Source organism: Clupea harengus, chromosome 15, assembly GCF_900700415.2.
Source record: "Clupea harengus chromosome 15, Ch_v2.0.2, whole genome shotgun sequence".
Taxonomy (NCBI): domain Eukaryota; kingdom Metazoa; phylum Chordata; class Actinopteri; order Clupeiformes; family Clupeidae; genus Clupea; species Clupea harengus.
The window spans coordinates 6,839,464-6,856,220 of NC_045166.1; the positions used below are offsets into that span (position 1 = coordinate 6,839,464).

At 47.1% G+C, this 16,757-nt stretch overlaps 1 protein-coding gene across 2 annotated transcripts in view; it reads left to right on the top strand.

Moving 5' to 3' along the window:
* Positions 1-16,757, top strand: part of susd6 (sushi domain containing 6) — a 31,453-nt gene that overhangs the window by 10,121 nt on the left and 4,575 nt on the right. Inside the window, exons 3-8 of one of the 2 annotated variants that reach the window (XM_012826632.3) lie at positions 11,736-11,927; positions 12,181-12,390; positions 13,198-13,389; positions 14,103-14,297; positions 14,617-14,755; positions 15,260-15,508. In XM_012826632.3, coding sequence (XP_012682086.1) covers positions 11,736-11,927; positions 12,181-12,390; positions 13,198-13,389; positions 14,103-14,297; positions 14,617-14,755; positions 15,260-15,452 — 1,121 coding nt within the window. In that variant the 3' untranslated portion in view covers positions 15,453-15,508. Of the gene's footprint in view, positions 1-11,735; positions 11,928-12,180; positions 12,391-13,197; positions 13,390-14,102; positions 14,298-14,616; positions 14,756-15,259; positions 15,509-16,757 lie in introns of those variants that run through there. The other variant, XM_012826629.3, reaches the window with a different exon arrangement.

A 16,757-nucleotide genomic window follows, 5' to 3' on the forward strand; every position in this document is an offset into this window, starting at 1 on the left:
GGAGGAACTGCTTTGTTAAGATTGTTAAATGAGGGACTTCAGCTATCAAATGTACAAAGTGAAGCCTTTAAATTAGACACTAAGGCGCTCCGTTTGTGTTTTTGAGCCCATCCCCTGTGTGTGTGTGTGTGTGTGTGAATAGGAAAAAGCTTCCCAATGGGTCGCAGCAGCGGAATTGAAGTCAGTGTTTTTCAGTTGTGTGGCCCCATGGTGGAAGTTCACTGCTTTCCCATCAGCTCCCACCCCGCCCCCACCCCCCAGCAGTTTTAGCCCCCCACACACCGCCAGGCCCTTCCAGCCTGAATGGGGGGGGTGAGATCTCATGAACTCAGTGACTGGGTTGATTCTAAATATGCTCCAAGTGTTGGAATGATAAACAGTGGGTGGTAGGGCTGCTGGAATATCAATGATGATCACAATTATGTTGGTCAATATCACAATTATCTAATACGATTACTCACTCAGTGTTTCCCCAGTTGTGCACGCGAACATGAGCCTGCGACGCTGGACCCTCAGTGCTTTTATTTAATAGAATATTTATTTTATTATTAATAATATTATCATCAATTCATATTTTGATTACATAACAATATATGAACCTGTATTTCATTTTCTTTACTTAGTGAATAGACTAATATGTACGGACAAGTGTTATTTCAAATCATATTTTTTAGTCATGTTATTTAAGTGTTTTGGTTCATAACTACATCACACTAGAGTTGTGGCTCTAGGGCCTGTCGGACTGTTAGTGTCCCTGAAATGACTTCAGTGAAAGGGAAGCCATCATAAATATAGGCTGCTAATTAAGCCACGGTCTGCCTTTGAATGCTAACCTTAGCACAGGGCTGCTGTGGTGGGTCTCGCCTTTGGCAGTTTCACTGTTTGATGGCGAACCAATTAAAAAGGAAACCACGCAGTTAAGCAGCAGATGTGGTTTGGCCTGTTGTATGTTCTCAATAGAGAATGGTTAATCAGACACCACTTGCAAACACCAGAAACTGGTGCAGAAAGCCAGATGCCTTTTCAGCAGATTTCAGTCGTGTGTGTGTGTGTGTGTGTGTGTGTGTGTGTGTGTGTGTGTGTGTGTGTGTGTGTGTGTGTGTGTGTGTGTGTGTGTGTGTGTGTGAGAGAGAGAAATTGACCTATGTGGATTGCAAGAAGCAGAGTGCACATCACACAAGCACTGGGCTCTGGGCGGGCAGGCTTCTCCTACTGCCGGCATACAGGAGGCTCCGCTGTAGCCCTCTAACCCCTGCATCACCAGCTACAAATTGACTTGGAATTTCTGAGTTCAAGCACTACGTGTGGGTGCGTGCGTGTGTGTGTGTGTGGGTGCGTGCGTGGTTGTGTGCGTGTATTTTTCTTTCACACATAGTTAAACAATCTTTTGTTACTGTGCCTTTGTGGATTCCCTTTTGTGTACATGCATATGTGCATAGTTCTGTTTTCTATGTGTCTATCAGCTGTGTTTTTTTTTTTTTTTATGTTGTGTGTTTGTGTGTGCGGTGGTTGGCAGGAGTGTATTTGTTTCCTTGCGCCACCCTATGCGTATCAGCAGGGCAGGCACTGGCTGTGTGTGTGTGTGTGTGTGTGTGTGTTTTGGGTGGCTCTCCAGATTGCTTTGAGTGGCACTGTGAATGGCCCCTCTCTCATACTGGGCAGCGGGCCGGATGATGAAGCACACCCATTCACAGCCTGCTGCCAACCACCCAGGGCTCCGCCACAGCTGCTCTCGCCTCCTTATCTCGCTGGAGAGCCTGGCAGAGCCCGCTGGACCTGGAGGAGGGCATTTAATCATCCACGTGTCCTGCCAGGCACTTCTCTTTGCCCTGTATCCCAAAAAGAAAAGCACTAAAGAGAGACGCCGACAGATAGAGTAATGTTTTGCCAATCTCGTTTGAAGACCTGCTATCGCTTTCTGTGAGCGGGACCAGGCGGGCTGGCCATTTGCGATGTCAGTTTCTTGGTCTGAAAAGTGCCACTGCAGAGAGGCCCGCTCCTGAAACCAGTGGCGTTCTCCAAGGGTGGTGGCGGCGGCACCTGGGGATCCTCAGGCGCGTCTCCTGTTCCCGGTGTGTGCGAAGCCCTCTAGAGCACACAGCTGCTCAGCGATCAGAGCCATGGAGAACAAAGCAGTTGTGTTTGACTGTTACATTTTTCACTCACTCCCTCCCTCCATATCACTCTGTCCAGTCCTTAGCCCTTGGGCCACAAAAGCTTTTCATAATGAAGAGCCAACAGTAGCACAATGGCGAGAGGCCGTCAGCATAATAAAAGAGAAAGTTAAAGGGATAGCTTCACAATGTGGCACTTCCTGGTATTTTGGTTCTGATCCATTCTTGTTTTTATTTCTTTCCTGAACTCGGAATGCATCTGTGACTTGACTCACATTTCGCTCTCCTGGCTGCGATGGGCCGAAAAAGAATGTCTGTCGGGTTGGTTGAAGTCCGGTCGGTTTTGGGAAATGAAGGGGGTAATGAATTGTTCGGTCGACCATCAGTGGAGAGTGGTCTTGCGGCTGAGAAGTATTGAGGCTTGATTGAAAGTGCTCCTACTAATGAGTTTTTTCTAAATTTAGCACTCTGAGTCCCGGTCCCGCTCGCTGTCTGTCTGTTATTGCCCCGCCCTTGGGAGGCCTGTGGGGTGGCAAGAGGGCGAGTGGGGAAATCACCACTGAACCAAAGAGAGACTCTTAAAGCACCAAGGAGAGACTCTTTTAAAGCACCAAGTCTGTTGTTAGTAGTTCAGGAGCATGAAACCCCACAGGTGCTGCCAGCCCTTGTCAGGGACACTCTAGCTGTGATGGAAATGTCCACTCACCCACTATAAGGGGCACTATGTAGTGAATCAGCCATTGTAGTGCTGTTCGAAATCTCAACTGTAAATTGTATTCACCGTATAGTGCACTATAACATTTCCATGCACAACGCATAGTTTACAAGGGATGTACACTACAGCAGAGACCGTATCAATAGATGTTTCTACAATCCGAACACAGCTTCTGTCTGCCTTTCCTGACTCTGCCACGTGCCGTCTCCTGAGTTTTGAATGACTTTGTCCCTGCCTTTCTTTCGCTTTGTCTACCTTTCTTTTTTTTTTCTGCCTTTTTTTTTCTTTCTCTCAAGCATCTTGCAGTGTTTCTTTTCTTCTTTCTTTCTTTCTTTCTTTCCGCCCCTACATCTACCCTTTTGCAAGTGTCCTCAGTGACCGGCCTGTGTTTGCCAAGCAGGCCCTCCTCCAGTGCTCCTGGTTTGGGTTATTCCGAGGCCATCTCAGCGAGAGCACCACGTGCTGTGCTGAAGGAAACACTCCAGTGCTGTCTGGGAATGTTTATGCTGGACCTCGCACTTCAAAGCCGGGACGGGAGCGTCTGAAACCGCACCGGGGGGGGAAATGACTCAAGAGGCCCTCTTTAGTCCATGCATGCACAGGGCGCTAGCAGCATTGAGGAACGGCTGTGGTCTCCGTGACTCACCATCTGATGTGAGGAACAGACACTGAAACATGACTGAATGTCCTGGTTTTGTGAAGGCAGTGATGCTCCAAGCCTGACATCCATGTTCCAGGTGTCCCCTTTGTCAGTTCCTCTGAGTTGTTTGCGCTCAATCACTTTTTCCACTGTCCTGATGGCCTCATAGCTCACTGGACACGGTATATTCGTGTTTTTCTGTTCAGACCTGCGTCTGTCAAATACAGTGGCAAGCTTCCTACTGAGTGGTCACATTAACGACACCAGTCGATGAATGTACGAGGAATGGCTGGCAGTTTTAATAACTCCTAGTTTTGTTTTCTATCCATCTGTAACAGCATTGCTATGCTAAGTTGTTCAAGAGAGGTCAAGTATCACTCATTGTTGGCGCCCATATGCGTTTGTGTACGTGTTTGTGTGCGTGTTGGCATGGTAAATACCCAGTCGGCTGAAACCTGCCTCAGAAACGTGACCGTGGGCTCCCTCTGAAACCTGCCTCAGAAACGTGACCGTGGGCTCCCTCTGAAACCTGCCTCAGAAACGTGACCGTGGGCTCCCTCTGAAACCTGCCTCTGAAACCTGCCTCAGAAACGTGACCGTGGGCTCCCTCTGAAACCTGCCTCAGCAACGTGACCGTGGGCTCCCTCTGAAACCTGCCTCTGAAACCTGCCTCAGAAACGTGACCGTGGGCTCCCTCTGAAACCTGCCTCAGAAACGTGACCGTGGGCTCCCTCTGAAACCTGCCTCAGCAACGTGACCGTGGGCTCCCTCTGAAACCTGCCTCAGAAACGTGACCACAGGCTCCCCCTGAAACCTGCCTCAGAAACGTGTCCGCCGGCTTCCTCGGCCTCTTGGCTGGCCGAGCCCCTGTTAGCAGATGGACAGCAAGCGACCGTCAGAAGGATATTTATATTCCAATAAAGAAAATTGGCTGCGCTCAAGGCTGTAGCCATTTGGGATATGAGCATCAACTAAATAAGCTCTAGTCCTTTTTACACACCACACAGACTGTTTGATAATTTACCCTCATGAACACATAAACGGGACACAACATCTTATCTACCATGCGAGATAAACATTAAGCCTATGTGCTTAATACTGCAGTATGTAGCATCTGTGTTTGTGTATTTGCTTGAAGACCGTTTGGGGGGGCAAAAAATACCACTGTTTCTCTGGCGCCACGGAGATCTGTTAACAGTGAGGAGATTAGCGCCGATGAGATGTTGAGCGATGGCGACGCTGTTAGCGCTCTGCTCATCTGTGCTTGTGGTGCTCTCTGTTTAACACAACACCCCTCTGTTCTCTTCTCCTCCACACTGACCCTCAGCTCCAGGGTGACTCCAATTCCAAAGGCTTTGATGTGCTTATGGCCTGTGTGTGTGTGTGTGTGTGTGTGTGTGTGTGTGTGTGTGTGTGTGTGTGTGTGGGGCAAAGCCAAGGGGGCCTCCAACATCTCAAAAGATGTGTGTTTCTCCTCGCTGGTCATGAGATGTCTCCACCACAGCTTCCTCATAAGAGTCTTAGTTCTGGATCTGTGTGTTTCTCATTGAAGTACACTCTTCCCCCTTTTCACTTAACACAAGCAACGCATAAGACAAGGAAGGTTCAGTGTGGCTAAATGGTGTGTCTGCTCGTCTGGGCCCCATATAGGCCTAGTGGTGTTTTTATGTGATATGCCCCTCCCCCATAATTGCCAAGCCATAAAAAAATCCCCCTAGGGTTGCAGATGAGAAGTGGGGAGAGGGTGACAGAAGACCCTGGAGGGGGTGAGGGGGACTCAGTATAGCTGCGCTCAGCAACCACCACTGCCACCACTCTAAAAAGCCCCTGTGCCACGTGTCCCCGGCATCCCAATATAGTGCTGGACAGAGCTGCTCCTGCTTCACCTTGACCTCAACCCCCTGACTAGTGACCTTTTGACCTCTGTATCGATCCCCACTGAGGTCAAATGCCGAAGAGACTGAGCAGAGCTCCTGCTGGGACTTTAGACCCAAACTCTTGCGAGCGGGTGAGTGAGTGAGGGTCGGTCAGGGAGAAAGGAGGCGGGTGTCTGAGCCAAACAGACATGTGTTGTGACTCATGGCCCCCGCACTCTGCCTTTTGTCTCCGTGGCTAGAAAGCTGAGGAGGTATTTATGCCCCACAGCTGCCTTAATGTATTAGGTACCCCCATCTGCTGCTTCAAGGAGAAACGGGGTGAGGCGTTGTCCTTTAACCCCCCCCCATATGGGGTCGTGTTTCTTTATGTTTGGAGAGGCAGGGGAGGGACCAGGCTGCTGAAATCTGTCAATCCGTGACCCGGGCGGTGAAAGGACACAAAGAGCAGCGTGTGTGTGTGTGTGTGTGTGTGTGTGTGTGTGTGTGTGTGTGGAGACTCACACAGACCCTTTATTATTTGCTCTTTCTTTTTTTCTTTGGAGGGGCGGAGGACAGTCTGTCTTTCCCAAAGCAAAAGGGATATCCTGCAGACATGTGCTTCCCTGTTTGTTTTTGTCTGTGTGTGTGCGCATGCGTGCGGGTGTGTGTGTGTGTGTGTGTGCGCTTTGTTGTATGGATATTAGGGGTGGGGGAAAAAATCGATTTTTCGATTTCTCTCGATTCTCTCTAGAACGATTCTGTCTCGATTCAGAAAAGTTCATTATCGATTTTTTTAATAAAATAAAAAAATATTAAAAAAAAATTATATTTTTTTTTTATTTTTTTATTTTACACATTAATTTTGTGTTGAAATGCAAGTTGCATCGATTATTGCATTGTTCATAGAAAGTCATAATTGTGACAAGGACACACTTTTTCTCTAATAAAAAAATAGATCTGTTGATTTTCTTTAATTATCAAACACAAAGTAGGAAGTGATTTGAGACTGAGTAGCAAACTCAAATGTTTTAAAAATCGAGATGCATCGATAATCGTTTTATTGGTTTAGAATTGATAATCGATAATCGGTTTAGAATCGAGAATCGGTTTAGAATCGAATCGTTGACCTCTGAATCGGAATCGAATCGTGAGGTGCCAAGAGATTCCCACCCCTAATGGATATTATGTTGATGTGAATGTATAGTGCTGAAATACCTGCTTGAGGCAGTGTTGGTGTTCAGTATTATTGCAGTCAGTTGCTGTCATTATTTCTTTCCTGCCAAGCTGTTTGTGGATCTTACTAAAATAAAAGGCCATTTTCTGCTGCACGAACTTGAAGGCCGTTTTTTGTTCCGACTGCACTCTGTTTTTGGGGGGAGAAATGGGTACCTCCTCCAGGGTTAGGGTACCTCCTCCGGGGTAGGTACTTCTGTATGGCCCTGATGCTGCTGGGTGATGCTTGCAGTGATGGTTGACGTCATTGGTTAAGCATGACGTGAGTGGAAGACCATTACAAGCACCATATTTAAAACCAGCAAGGATTCTTTTTTACTAGACGTTATACAGTGAATAATGTTGGGCGAGACAATTCTTTTGTGGGACACAATGTTATTACGTGAACTGAATCAAAAGACCAAATTCTAAATTTGCTCACTAATTCGTTCAGTGACGTGTTTTTATAAAATAGATCTGAAATGTAGTTTACATTTACATTTAGCAGACGCTTTTGTCCAAAGCGACGTACAAGGGAGAGAACAGTCAAGCTAAGAGCAATAAAAAGTAGTGTCTCAATATGTCAAAAAGTTCCCTATTATTTAAGCTAAAAAAAGTTTAGAAGTAATCTAAATATCTCCAGTTAGCCATTACTAGCTAGTGCTGTCAATCGTTTTATAAGATGAATTAATCTCACAGTTTGCTGTGATTAATTGCAATGAATTGCTTAGTTTCTCCTTTTAAGACTGAAGCTTGTCTAATGTTGGTGCTGCCGTTAGAGAAATATATCATTATTTTGTAGTGCTGGGAAGTGACATTGCGATCGAAGAGCAAAGGGTACGTGAAAGAGTAAGTCCTATAGTTCCTGCGCTGCAGTGGAAAGACTGGAAAGACTGCAGTGGAAAGACACCTAAAGGTGCTGAGGTCTGCGGACGAGTCAGCAGACTGGCAGGAGAACTGGAGCCTGTATCACTGTGTGTGTGTGTGTGTTGTAAAAGTTTGCCATGGTCTGCCAGCCAAGCCTGTCTGCCTTTCTCTGGGTGAGTGAGGATCTGCTGCTCTTGTGGCTGAAGGCTCCGGTAGCATGTGCTAACCTGCAGCTAACCCCGCCTCCCTCTCTCCCACACATTCCAGCCGCACACGTCACTCTCTCCAAAGAAATGTCCCTCTCCTCTGGGCTGCTGCTGTAGCACACTGCCTGTGTGTGTGTGTGTGTGTGTGTGTGTGTGTGTGGGTGTGGGTGTTTCTGCACACACATGTGCATACATGTTTGTCTTTTTGGCTCATAGGCATATATACATAGCACACATTCTTACTCACACCTGCACGTGTATATTCTAATGCACATACATGTGCATGCATACTCATGCACACACTCACTAACCCCCCCCCCCCCCCCCCCACACACACACACACACACGCACACACACACACACACACACGCACTCTTAATCCCTCACACACAGTCAGTCCAACTTTAGATGAGTCAGGCCCGATGCAGTGTGTCTGATGTGGCGTGAGCCCACTGAAACTGGAGCCCTGAGCAGAGGCTGCTTCTCCCCCCGTCTCTGTGCAGTCCTCAGCTCGTCTTACAGCCCTGTAAACAGAGACGGCTAATAGCCCTTTTTCTCACACACAGCAGGCGTGTTGAGTTAAGAAGCATGGGATTTCAGCTCCCACACCCTTGGGCTGTCAGAGTTTTTTTTGTTATTTTTTTTTTTCCATGTGTGAGTTTTTCGTTTTATTTAGTTATTCATTTTGTACTTGGCCATTACCCTGATTATCCCTGCAGCTGGCCTGCGATGCCTCAGTACACATCACCCCCCCCCCCCGGGGTAGTGTCCCCTGACGTATGTTTGAAGGATTTAAACCCTTTAGAGTCCGTTTAAACCCTTCAGCTTTGATAACAAATCCAATGTTATGGATGATGAGGACCCCCCCCCCCCCCCCTATCCTCCCATTACACTTGTTATTCTGCCCAACACTCTAAATTAAGGGACTCCCCCCCCCCCCCCCCCCCCCCCCCCCCCCGCCCCTAAGAAAACACTCTCTCACACACACACACACACACACACACGCACACTAAGTGACAGCTTGGTCTAGCAAAGCCATCAGATTAGCAAAGAGAGGGAACAAAAACAACAAACAATGAAACAAAACAAAAACAACAACAACAACAACAACAAAAACAACAAACAATGAAGTCGCGTACACTCAAAAAGAGAGGGAAAAAAACAAAGAAAGGGGGGGGGGGGGGGGAAACATAGAGTGGGAATCCTGAACCAAAACATGTTTTCCATGGGATGGTCACTGGGTGTGGAGGGGTGGAATTACTGACGCTTTTGTCCCAGATGGAGCCCTAATCACGGCCAGGCCGTGGCACGGCTGTGTTGCGAATACCCCAACAAAGCCTCTCCGTGCTACAGCCATGACTCCGCGCTGCACAGCACTGTGTGTGTGTGTGTGTGTGTGTGAGAGAGAGTGAGAGAGAGTGTGTGTGTGGAGGAGCTGCTGCCTGTAATGAGGGATAATTACTATTTCAGTTTGCCACACAATCCCAGAGTTTGGAGCACAGTAGCAAGTGGTGACAGATGGAGGAGGACTGGCTGTTGTTTCTTTCCCTTTCTTGCCTTGTCCCCCCGCCCTCCCCCTTCCCTATTCCAACGCTTTGATTTGGTCTTCCAAACATGGAGAGGTTCGCAATAGTGCTGCTTGGGCAGGAAATGATTAGTGCCAAATTAGAGATTTGAAGATCCCGGTACAGTGGGTTGTTTTCTTAGCCAGGTAATCGTTTTGAGATTGAAAGCAGGGATAGAGATCAGTTGGCTGCATCATTCCCTGCATCTCTTGTCACACAGCCTCTCAGCCCTTCCCTTCCACGGAATTCCTCCATTGTTTTATGTCGAAACTCCCTGCAAGGGGGGGGGGGGGGGGGGGCATATGACTTGACTTGCCAACACTCGTTCCATCCCACTGACGTGGGTTAATCCTTCGCCCCTTTGCTCTCCGCCCCTGCCGTCTTCTCACGATCTTCCTAGCAAGCTCTCTCCGTGACATGAGTCGTGACTTCTACAGGAAGTTTTGTGTTATGTTATTCGAGCGCAACAACAATGTTCAGAGTTGCTTTTTCAGTGACGAATGATCATGAGTTTGCAAGCCATAGCAATTAACCGCTGATCTATTATTTAGGCCAGTTCAGGCGGAGGGCGTGAGAGTGAGGTGGGGAAGTAATGGGCTGTGTGCGCAACCACTGAATTTGAAGTACTGCTAAGCCAAGATGGCTGTGAGCCTACAGCATAGTGTGTTTCTGAAGTCGTGTGTTACGAGCCTAGAGCGTAGAATGTGGGGCAGTTTAGATAAAGGGTTCGAGTAAAACCGCTCATCATCACGTAGTGGGAGCAGCGCTCTCCACTGTTTGTTACCGTTCAAAACACTGAAACAAGCAGGCCATTGTTTGGCTGCCACGGCCTTCCCACCCTCATCTCCAGCGCTCAGTAGGCCTCTCAGCGCCTGCACACAGTCTGCACATTTGGCCTTGGCCAACTGCTAGAGCGCCTGAGAGCGGCGGGTGCGCAAGACGCACCCCATGCTCAGGTTTAGGCCCCCCGCAGGACCCCCACAGCCCCCAGATCCCCTGGAAACCATGTCGAAAAACGTATAGAGAGGTGGGGGGTGTGAAAAGGGTGTTGGTTGCAACGCCAGAGCTTACTGTGCCTATCTTAATCGCTTGATCGCTCAGCTTAAGGAGAGCAGAGAGAACAGATTAGGCTAGATTGCAGTGAAGGTCCTCCTAAAGCGCAGTGCTTGTTTTGGTGTTTGTGTGTTTGTGTCACCGCATAAACAACAGGGGTGTCTGTTCTGTTGTGGTCATGGCGAGTGATTATAGCTCTGCCTCAGAGGCAGATGGAGAACAAAAGACTGTGTGTGTGTGAGCGCGCTTTCGCATCCTCATGTTTTTCTGTGTGTGTGTGTGTGAGCGCGCTTTCGCATCCTCATGTTTTTCTGTGTGTGTGTGTGTGCGCGCTTGCGCATCTTCATGTTTTTGTGTGCGCTTGCGCATCTGTGTGTGTGTGTGTGTGTGTGTGTGAACACCCCCTGGCTGTTTGAAATGGTTCTGTGCAGAGGAGCAGATGATGACAATGAGCATGGTGTTCTATTGTTGGCTGACAGCGAAAGGGTGGGAGGTTGGTTTTTTTTTTTTTTTTTTTTTTTTTTTTTTTTTTTTTCTATTGATTTTGATAGTGTGTGAAAGGCAATCGTTCGGGTGACGGAAATGTGCTTCTTCATTGTTTTTTCCCTCGCATCACAAAAACAGCTATCTGACTGGAAAGGCTTGAAGGGTATGCCACCGCAAGTGTTTAGATAACAAAACATTGTTTTTTTGTTTTTTTTCTTCATAGTGTCTATGTAGTCCCAAACCTGGCTTCCCTTCTCACACATTTCACTTCACGCCTCGTGGTGTGGAGGCACTCCCTTTGAGTTTCCTCAGCTATATGAAGAATTTGAAATTAAATTGCTTTAGTCCATTTGAATGGAGTGGATCAGTGTTTAAAAAGCCATGAGCACAGCTCTCTTCAAGTGCTGCACATTTTCATAGCACAACTTTGTATCACTTATCACTACTTGTATCTCTTTCATCACTACTTATCATCCAGCCCAACACATTCTAATGCAATGTTAGCTTGTTGATTGGCACCACAGAAAATCTGGGTCCTTAATGTAGGGCTTCCAGACTATATCCCAAGAACTGAAATGAAGATACAGTCTGGCCTCGCCAGGCTACGAGATTCCATCCTCCAATCATATTTTAAAGGGTGATTAACATGGCAACATAACTGTTGTAACATTGTATAACCACAGCTTTCGAAACCCTCTTTTAGAGACCTGTCCTGGCTTAACTATTGCTGTCAATTTGACTTTGCCCTGAATCTTGTGTGGGTCATCAGGCTGCTTATCAGTGGAGTCTAGTCTTCGACTGTCCCCCGGCTGCATCCTCCTCCGAACCATTCTCACCCTCAGAACGAACAGGCTAACGCTAACCTGCTGATGCCCTTCCTCTCCTGCCCCCTCGGGCGTGCAGCACGGGAAAAGATCTATTGTGTGAGGTGTTGTACCTCTGAAGTGAAGTGAAACTGAAGCCTGTGGAGCTAGCAGGCTAACATGCTAACACCGGCTCTCCTCTCCTGCCCCTCCTGCAGGATGTCCGAGGCCCTCTGGCGTGCAGCACGGCTGGGTGAATCTGACCGAGACCAACCGGGGCTCGGTCCCCTTGGGCACGCTGCTGCAGTACAGCTGTGACCCGGGCTACGTGCTGGATGGGCCGAGCATCATCACGTGCACCACCTCAGGACACTGGTCCTATGAGCCGCCCCTCTGCATACGCTCAGACGGTGAGCCAGCAACCTCCAACCACGGAGGCTTTGGTCTTTTCCGGCGTGATGCTTCAGTCAGCATTTGGATATTGATTCTGCTACAGCAGTAGTTCAATAAACGTATTAGTTTTTAGTGAGAGTCAGTAGCTAGCATTTAGCCATTTAGCCAATTATTTGGGTAACATGACTATAGTACTCACTTCTAGCTGAGGGCCTGTAAATTAGGCTCTTGTTTTTTTTTTTTGTATTTATTTTATTTTTGAATCTGTAGCTTGTCGACCACCGAGCGCACCAGAGAATGGCGGCTACACCTGCCACCCGTCCCCCTGCCATCGCATTTCCCAGGGCACGGCTATCGAGTACTACTGTGACGAGGGGTATACTCTGAGGGGGGAGTACAAGTACCGAACCTGCCAGAATGGCGAGTGGGATCCAGCCCTGCCCATCAGCTGTCACCTGGTCCAAGACAACCTGGTGCAGGGTCAGTCTGTCTTTCAAATGCCTCCCCGCAACAGCTCTGGGGAAAAAGAGATGAATGTTGTGCTTGTGACAGGCTAGGTGTGCTTCAACATGGCCCAGGGCTGTTGGTTGTGTCCTGGTGGTGCTTCAAAGGGTTCCTCTCCTCTGACATCGTTAAAATATTGACCTTGAGTGGTTGTTATGGAACTAATCAAAACACATTTGAAATTGTGTTACTTTTCCATATGGCGCTTCCTATGTCAGCCACTTAGCTGATGTAATCAAGTCATACACCTAGATGTTTCATTTCCAAATTCTACAAGCTAACGTGCCTTGGCATAATCTTGATTTAGTGAAATTACGAAGAATATGATGAGGCCATCCTTAAAATGATGATGGTTTGCCATAACTATACCTTCATCACATTGTTTGATCAGCCGCAGGACAGGAATTTGAGACGGCACAACAGCCATGTCCTTGTACTAACAAGGGACCTGTTAGAGGACTAAGACTAGAAGAAGACTATAATCTTCCAATAGGTCCTCTGCTACATTTGTTTTGGTGATTGGGAGTAAAATGCTATGGTAAACCAACATATTGTTTTGATAATTGGGAGTAAAATGCTATGGTAAACCAACATATTTTCAACGAAGTGTTTCTTGTCATTCCTGTGTTTGGTGTTGGTGTGGTGCCTTTTAAAATAACGCTATCAGTAGGATTTGAAAAGATCTATTGTGTGAGGTGTTGTACCTCTGAAGTGAAGTAGGGTTGTGTGGAGCTAGCAGGCTAACATGCTAACACCGGCTCTCCTCTCCTGCCCCTCCTGCAGGATGTCCGAGGCCCTCTGGCGTGCAGCACGGCTGGGTGAATCTGACCGAGACCAACCGGGGCTCGGTCCCCTTGGGCACGCTGCTGCAGTACAGCTGTGACCCGGGCTACGTGCTGGACGGGCCGAGTATCATCACGTGCACCACCTCAGGACACTGGTCCTATGAGCCGCCCCTCTGCATACGCACTGATGGTGAGCCAGCGCCACGTCACCTTGCCGTTAGTCCGCAGCGTTTCTGTTCCCCTTGCTGATGGGATTCTTGTTCCATTCCACTTGTAGCATCATTTATTCACAAAGGCTGCAGTCAAGCTGCTTACTGAAAGATGATACATTTTTCCTTCTATTTCACATTTTTGAAACAAAAAGCTACACGGTCATATTTTGTCAGTTTCGCATCCATGCCTGACTATAAATCCAAGGTCAAGGTTAAGTTCACTAAATCCATGATTTTATGCAACCTGAGTTAGAGTTGACAGGTAGTTGTTTTAATGCTTTGTGTTGTTCATGTTGACTTTGTTTCACCACATAGTAGAGGTTGTTACAGGAGGAAAAATAGCTAGCGCTGTGACAGAGGCCCATTTCAAACAAACTCAGTTGGGTGGGACATTTCATTTTCTGCTAGATCAGTGTTGCATCTTCTACCGTACCGTGTCTTTATGGACAACCCCCCTGTGTGTGTGTTTGGAAACATGGCATACCCTCTATGATACACACTGAGCCCCCAGCTGCTGTGATCTTCCACAGGATGCCATTAAGAAGAGCGCACGTTGCTCCCTTTCTCCACCTATCTGCCATACTGTCTGCCCCCAAAACCAACAAGTCGGACTTCCTCCCCATTGTCCTCTTGCAGTGCTGAACTCCTCTGGATTGTTTATTAATTTAGCAAATGTACTATCATTCCCTAGATTGCCAGCCTCCCAGCGAGCCTGAGAACGGCGGCTACACCTGCCACCCTACCCCGTGCCATCGGCTTGCCCAGGGCACCGTGATCGAGTACTTCTGCGACGAGGGCTTCGCTCTGAAAGGAGTGTACAATTATCGCACCTGCCAGAATGGGGAGTGGGACGCTGCCCTGCAGGTCAGCTGCCACCTGAGCCAAGGTGAGTCATTTCTCATGACCCTAACCTTAACTAGCAACTAACCCTTACAGTGGAGTTTGTGTATAGCCTGTGAATAATACAATAGGCATTGAACAATAAACTGAACCACTAACGTTTCTGATCCAAAGCACTTTATAGCACTATACAGATATGCATTTTTGTCAGTTTGTCCCTGGGTGTAGAGCCCATGACCTTGGTGGCGTTGACATTACTTGCTGAGCTGCACAAAGTTCAGAGTTCATTTTCCTGTGAGGTCATATTGTGCCTGTGAGGTCATATTGTGCGTGTGTGCTCACCTGCTGTGTCCATGCCCTGACAGGGAAGGATGAGCACTCTCCGCTGGCCATGCCGGCCCTGTCCATCGTGGCCTCCACAGCCAGCTCTGTGGCCCTCATCCTCCTTCTGGTGGTTCTGTTCGTGCTGCTGCAGCCCAAACTCAAGTCCTTGCACCACAGCCGGTGAGTCCCTCAGCTGGAAGAAGAACTAAAGAGTTTCCTGAAATTTAGCTTTGTCATTTTTTTTTTTCCTTTAGTGTATTTAGTTATTTTAGTTGAATTGAGTTTTCGATTTTTCAATTACCCTGAACACTTTGAATATTCAAGTTAACTTAAACACAGAGTATTTACATTGCCTTGTTGGTCACTTAAAGCAAAAGTGTGCAGGAAATTAGTATGTTTTGTGTTTTTGTAATGCTCACTAGTTTTGGTATCATCTTCAAATTCATTTTGATGGTGTATGGTCATGCGAAGACTGGCCACCTAGACTATGCACATGTAATTCTGTGGTACGGGATGTACCACCCTGCAAAAACGTACAAAAATGTTTCACAGCACAATATTCCCAACTGTATCCTCAAAAGAACACCAGTTAGCATGCTAGCATGCTTTTATCTCTAATAATATTTGGTGCAAAGCTACCAGATAAGTACAGTGTTTCTTCTGTTTCTTTACATCACCAACCAGAGCCTTGTGCTTCCGCAGTCAACATAAGGCCCAAGGGGAAACGGCCTCCAAGCTGGCTTCACTGCTCTCCAATCAAGCCCTATGTCCTCTCTTTTTCCTGTCCATGCTAAAACCCCATACTGCTTCTCCATTTACACCAGTCGTTCTCAAAATGTGGTCCACGGACCACTGGTTGTCCACCAGTGCCCCGTAATGGTCCGCGACATTATTGGTCATAATTGCGACATTTCTAACATACAACTCAGAACGAAGAGAACACAGTCAGTAGTAGCCTAAGAGTTAAAGGCTATTAAAGAGTAGCCTAATCTATTTACAAGGTCATGGATTGGTGGCTTAAGACAGGGACAATGAAAAGAAAATTAAATGAGAGAGCCTCTGACACAGACAAGGAGAAGGTGCAACGGCGAGATGGTTCAGCCGCATTGGGCATCATCCCGCCGCGCTGCTGCATTCAAACAGCGTTTTTTTCTCCCGCTGCGCAAGATGATAACTATATTCTGTGACATTGGATAATGGCAACTCTTAATTATGAAAAGTTGGCTACTAGGATGGCTATATTAATGCCAGTCGGCTAGCCTACTGTTGGTAGTGAATTACTGCGGTCGCGTGGTCGGTATGCGCATCGTTGTGTTTATTGGTTGTGTTGTGTGATACATTGGCGTGTCTGAGTGTGTGATGGGAGTATAAGGCTGTGAGCGAACTATAGTTTGTAACATAATCAAGTCACGCATGGAGCAGGGTTCCAGATGCTTTGCCTAGCGCATTGTCATATCTATAACCGGTACGTAAAAAAGGAGAGCCCACCCGCGAAAATAATGTGCCGCTAACAATTGTCTGGCGCCAGGTCTGGGTAGGAGGCCTGTTGTTCCGGGGATATACTATTTAGTTAGATGGTCCGCCAGTTGTTTTTTATTGGCTAAGTGGTCCTTGGTCTGAAAAAGTTTGAGAAACACTGATTTACACTATTGATCAGTTGCTTGGTCGGTTTAGGAACATTAGCTTATGTCAGCTTGCAAGAGCGGTTAATTGTATGGCTGTAAAACCAGCACAAACCTAACAATTACTGATAAGGGCTGGGAGGGGTGGGTGTAAAAAATATAATATCTAATGTCCATAAGCCTATGTTAAAGACAGAATGTTTGTTTATTTTCATGTAATGTTCTAACTTCCTCCCTTTACTGACTCCCTGTATTGTGATCTATTGTACTGTGCTTATCATATTACCATACCGTGCAGACACTAAAAACTAAAATCTCTCTAGTTGCAGGGATAATAGTAATTGTAATAGATAATGGTAAATATGAATTAAATACAGTTTAATGCTGTTATGCAATAAAATATAATAAACTCCTGTCTACCCCTTTAAAGACTTCCACTGCAAAAAACAGTATGTGTTGGAGCTCTTTTTCTACTCTGGAAACTTGAGCTGAGGAGTTAAAAACAAAATTCAGATTCATTTTGCAACCAAGTGTGACCAAATCGCATCTATTTCCCATGA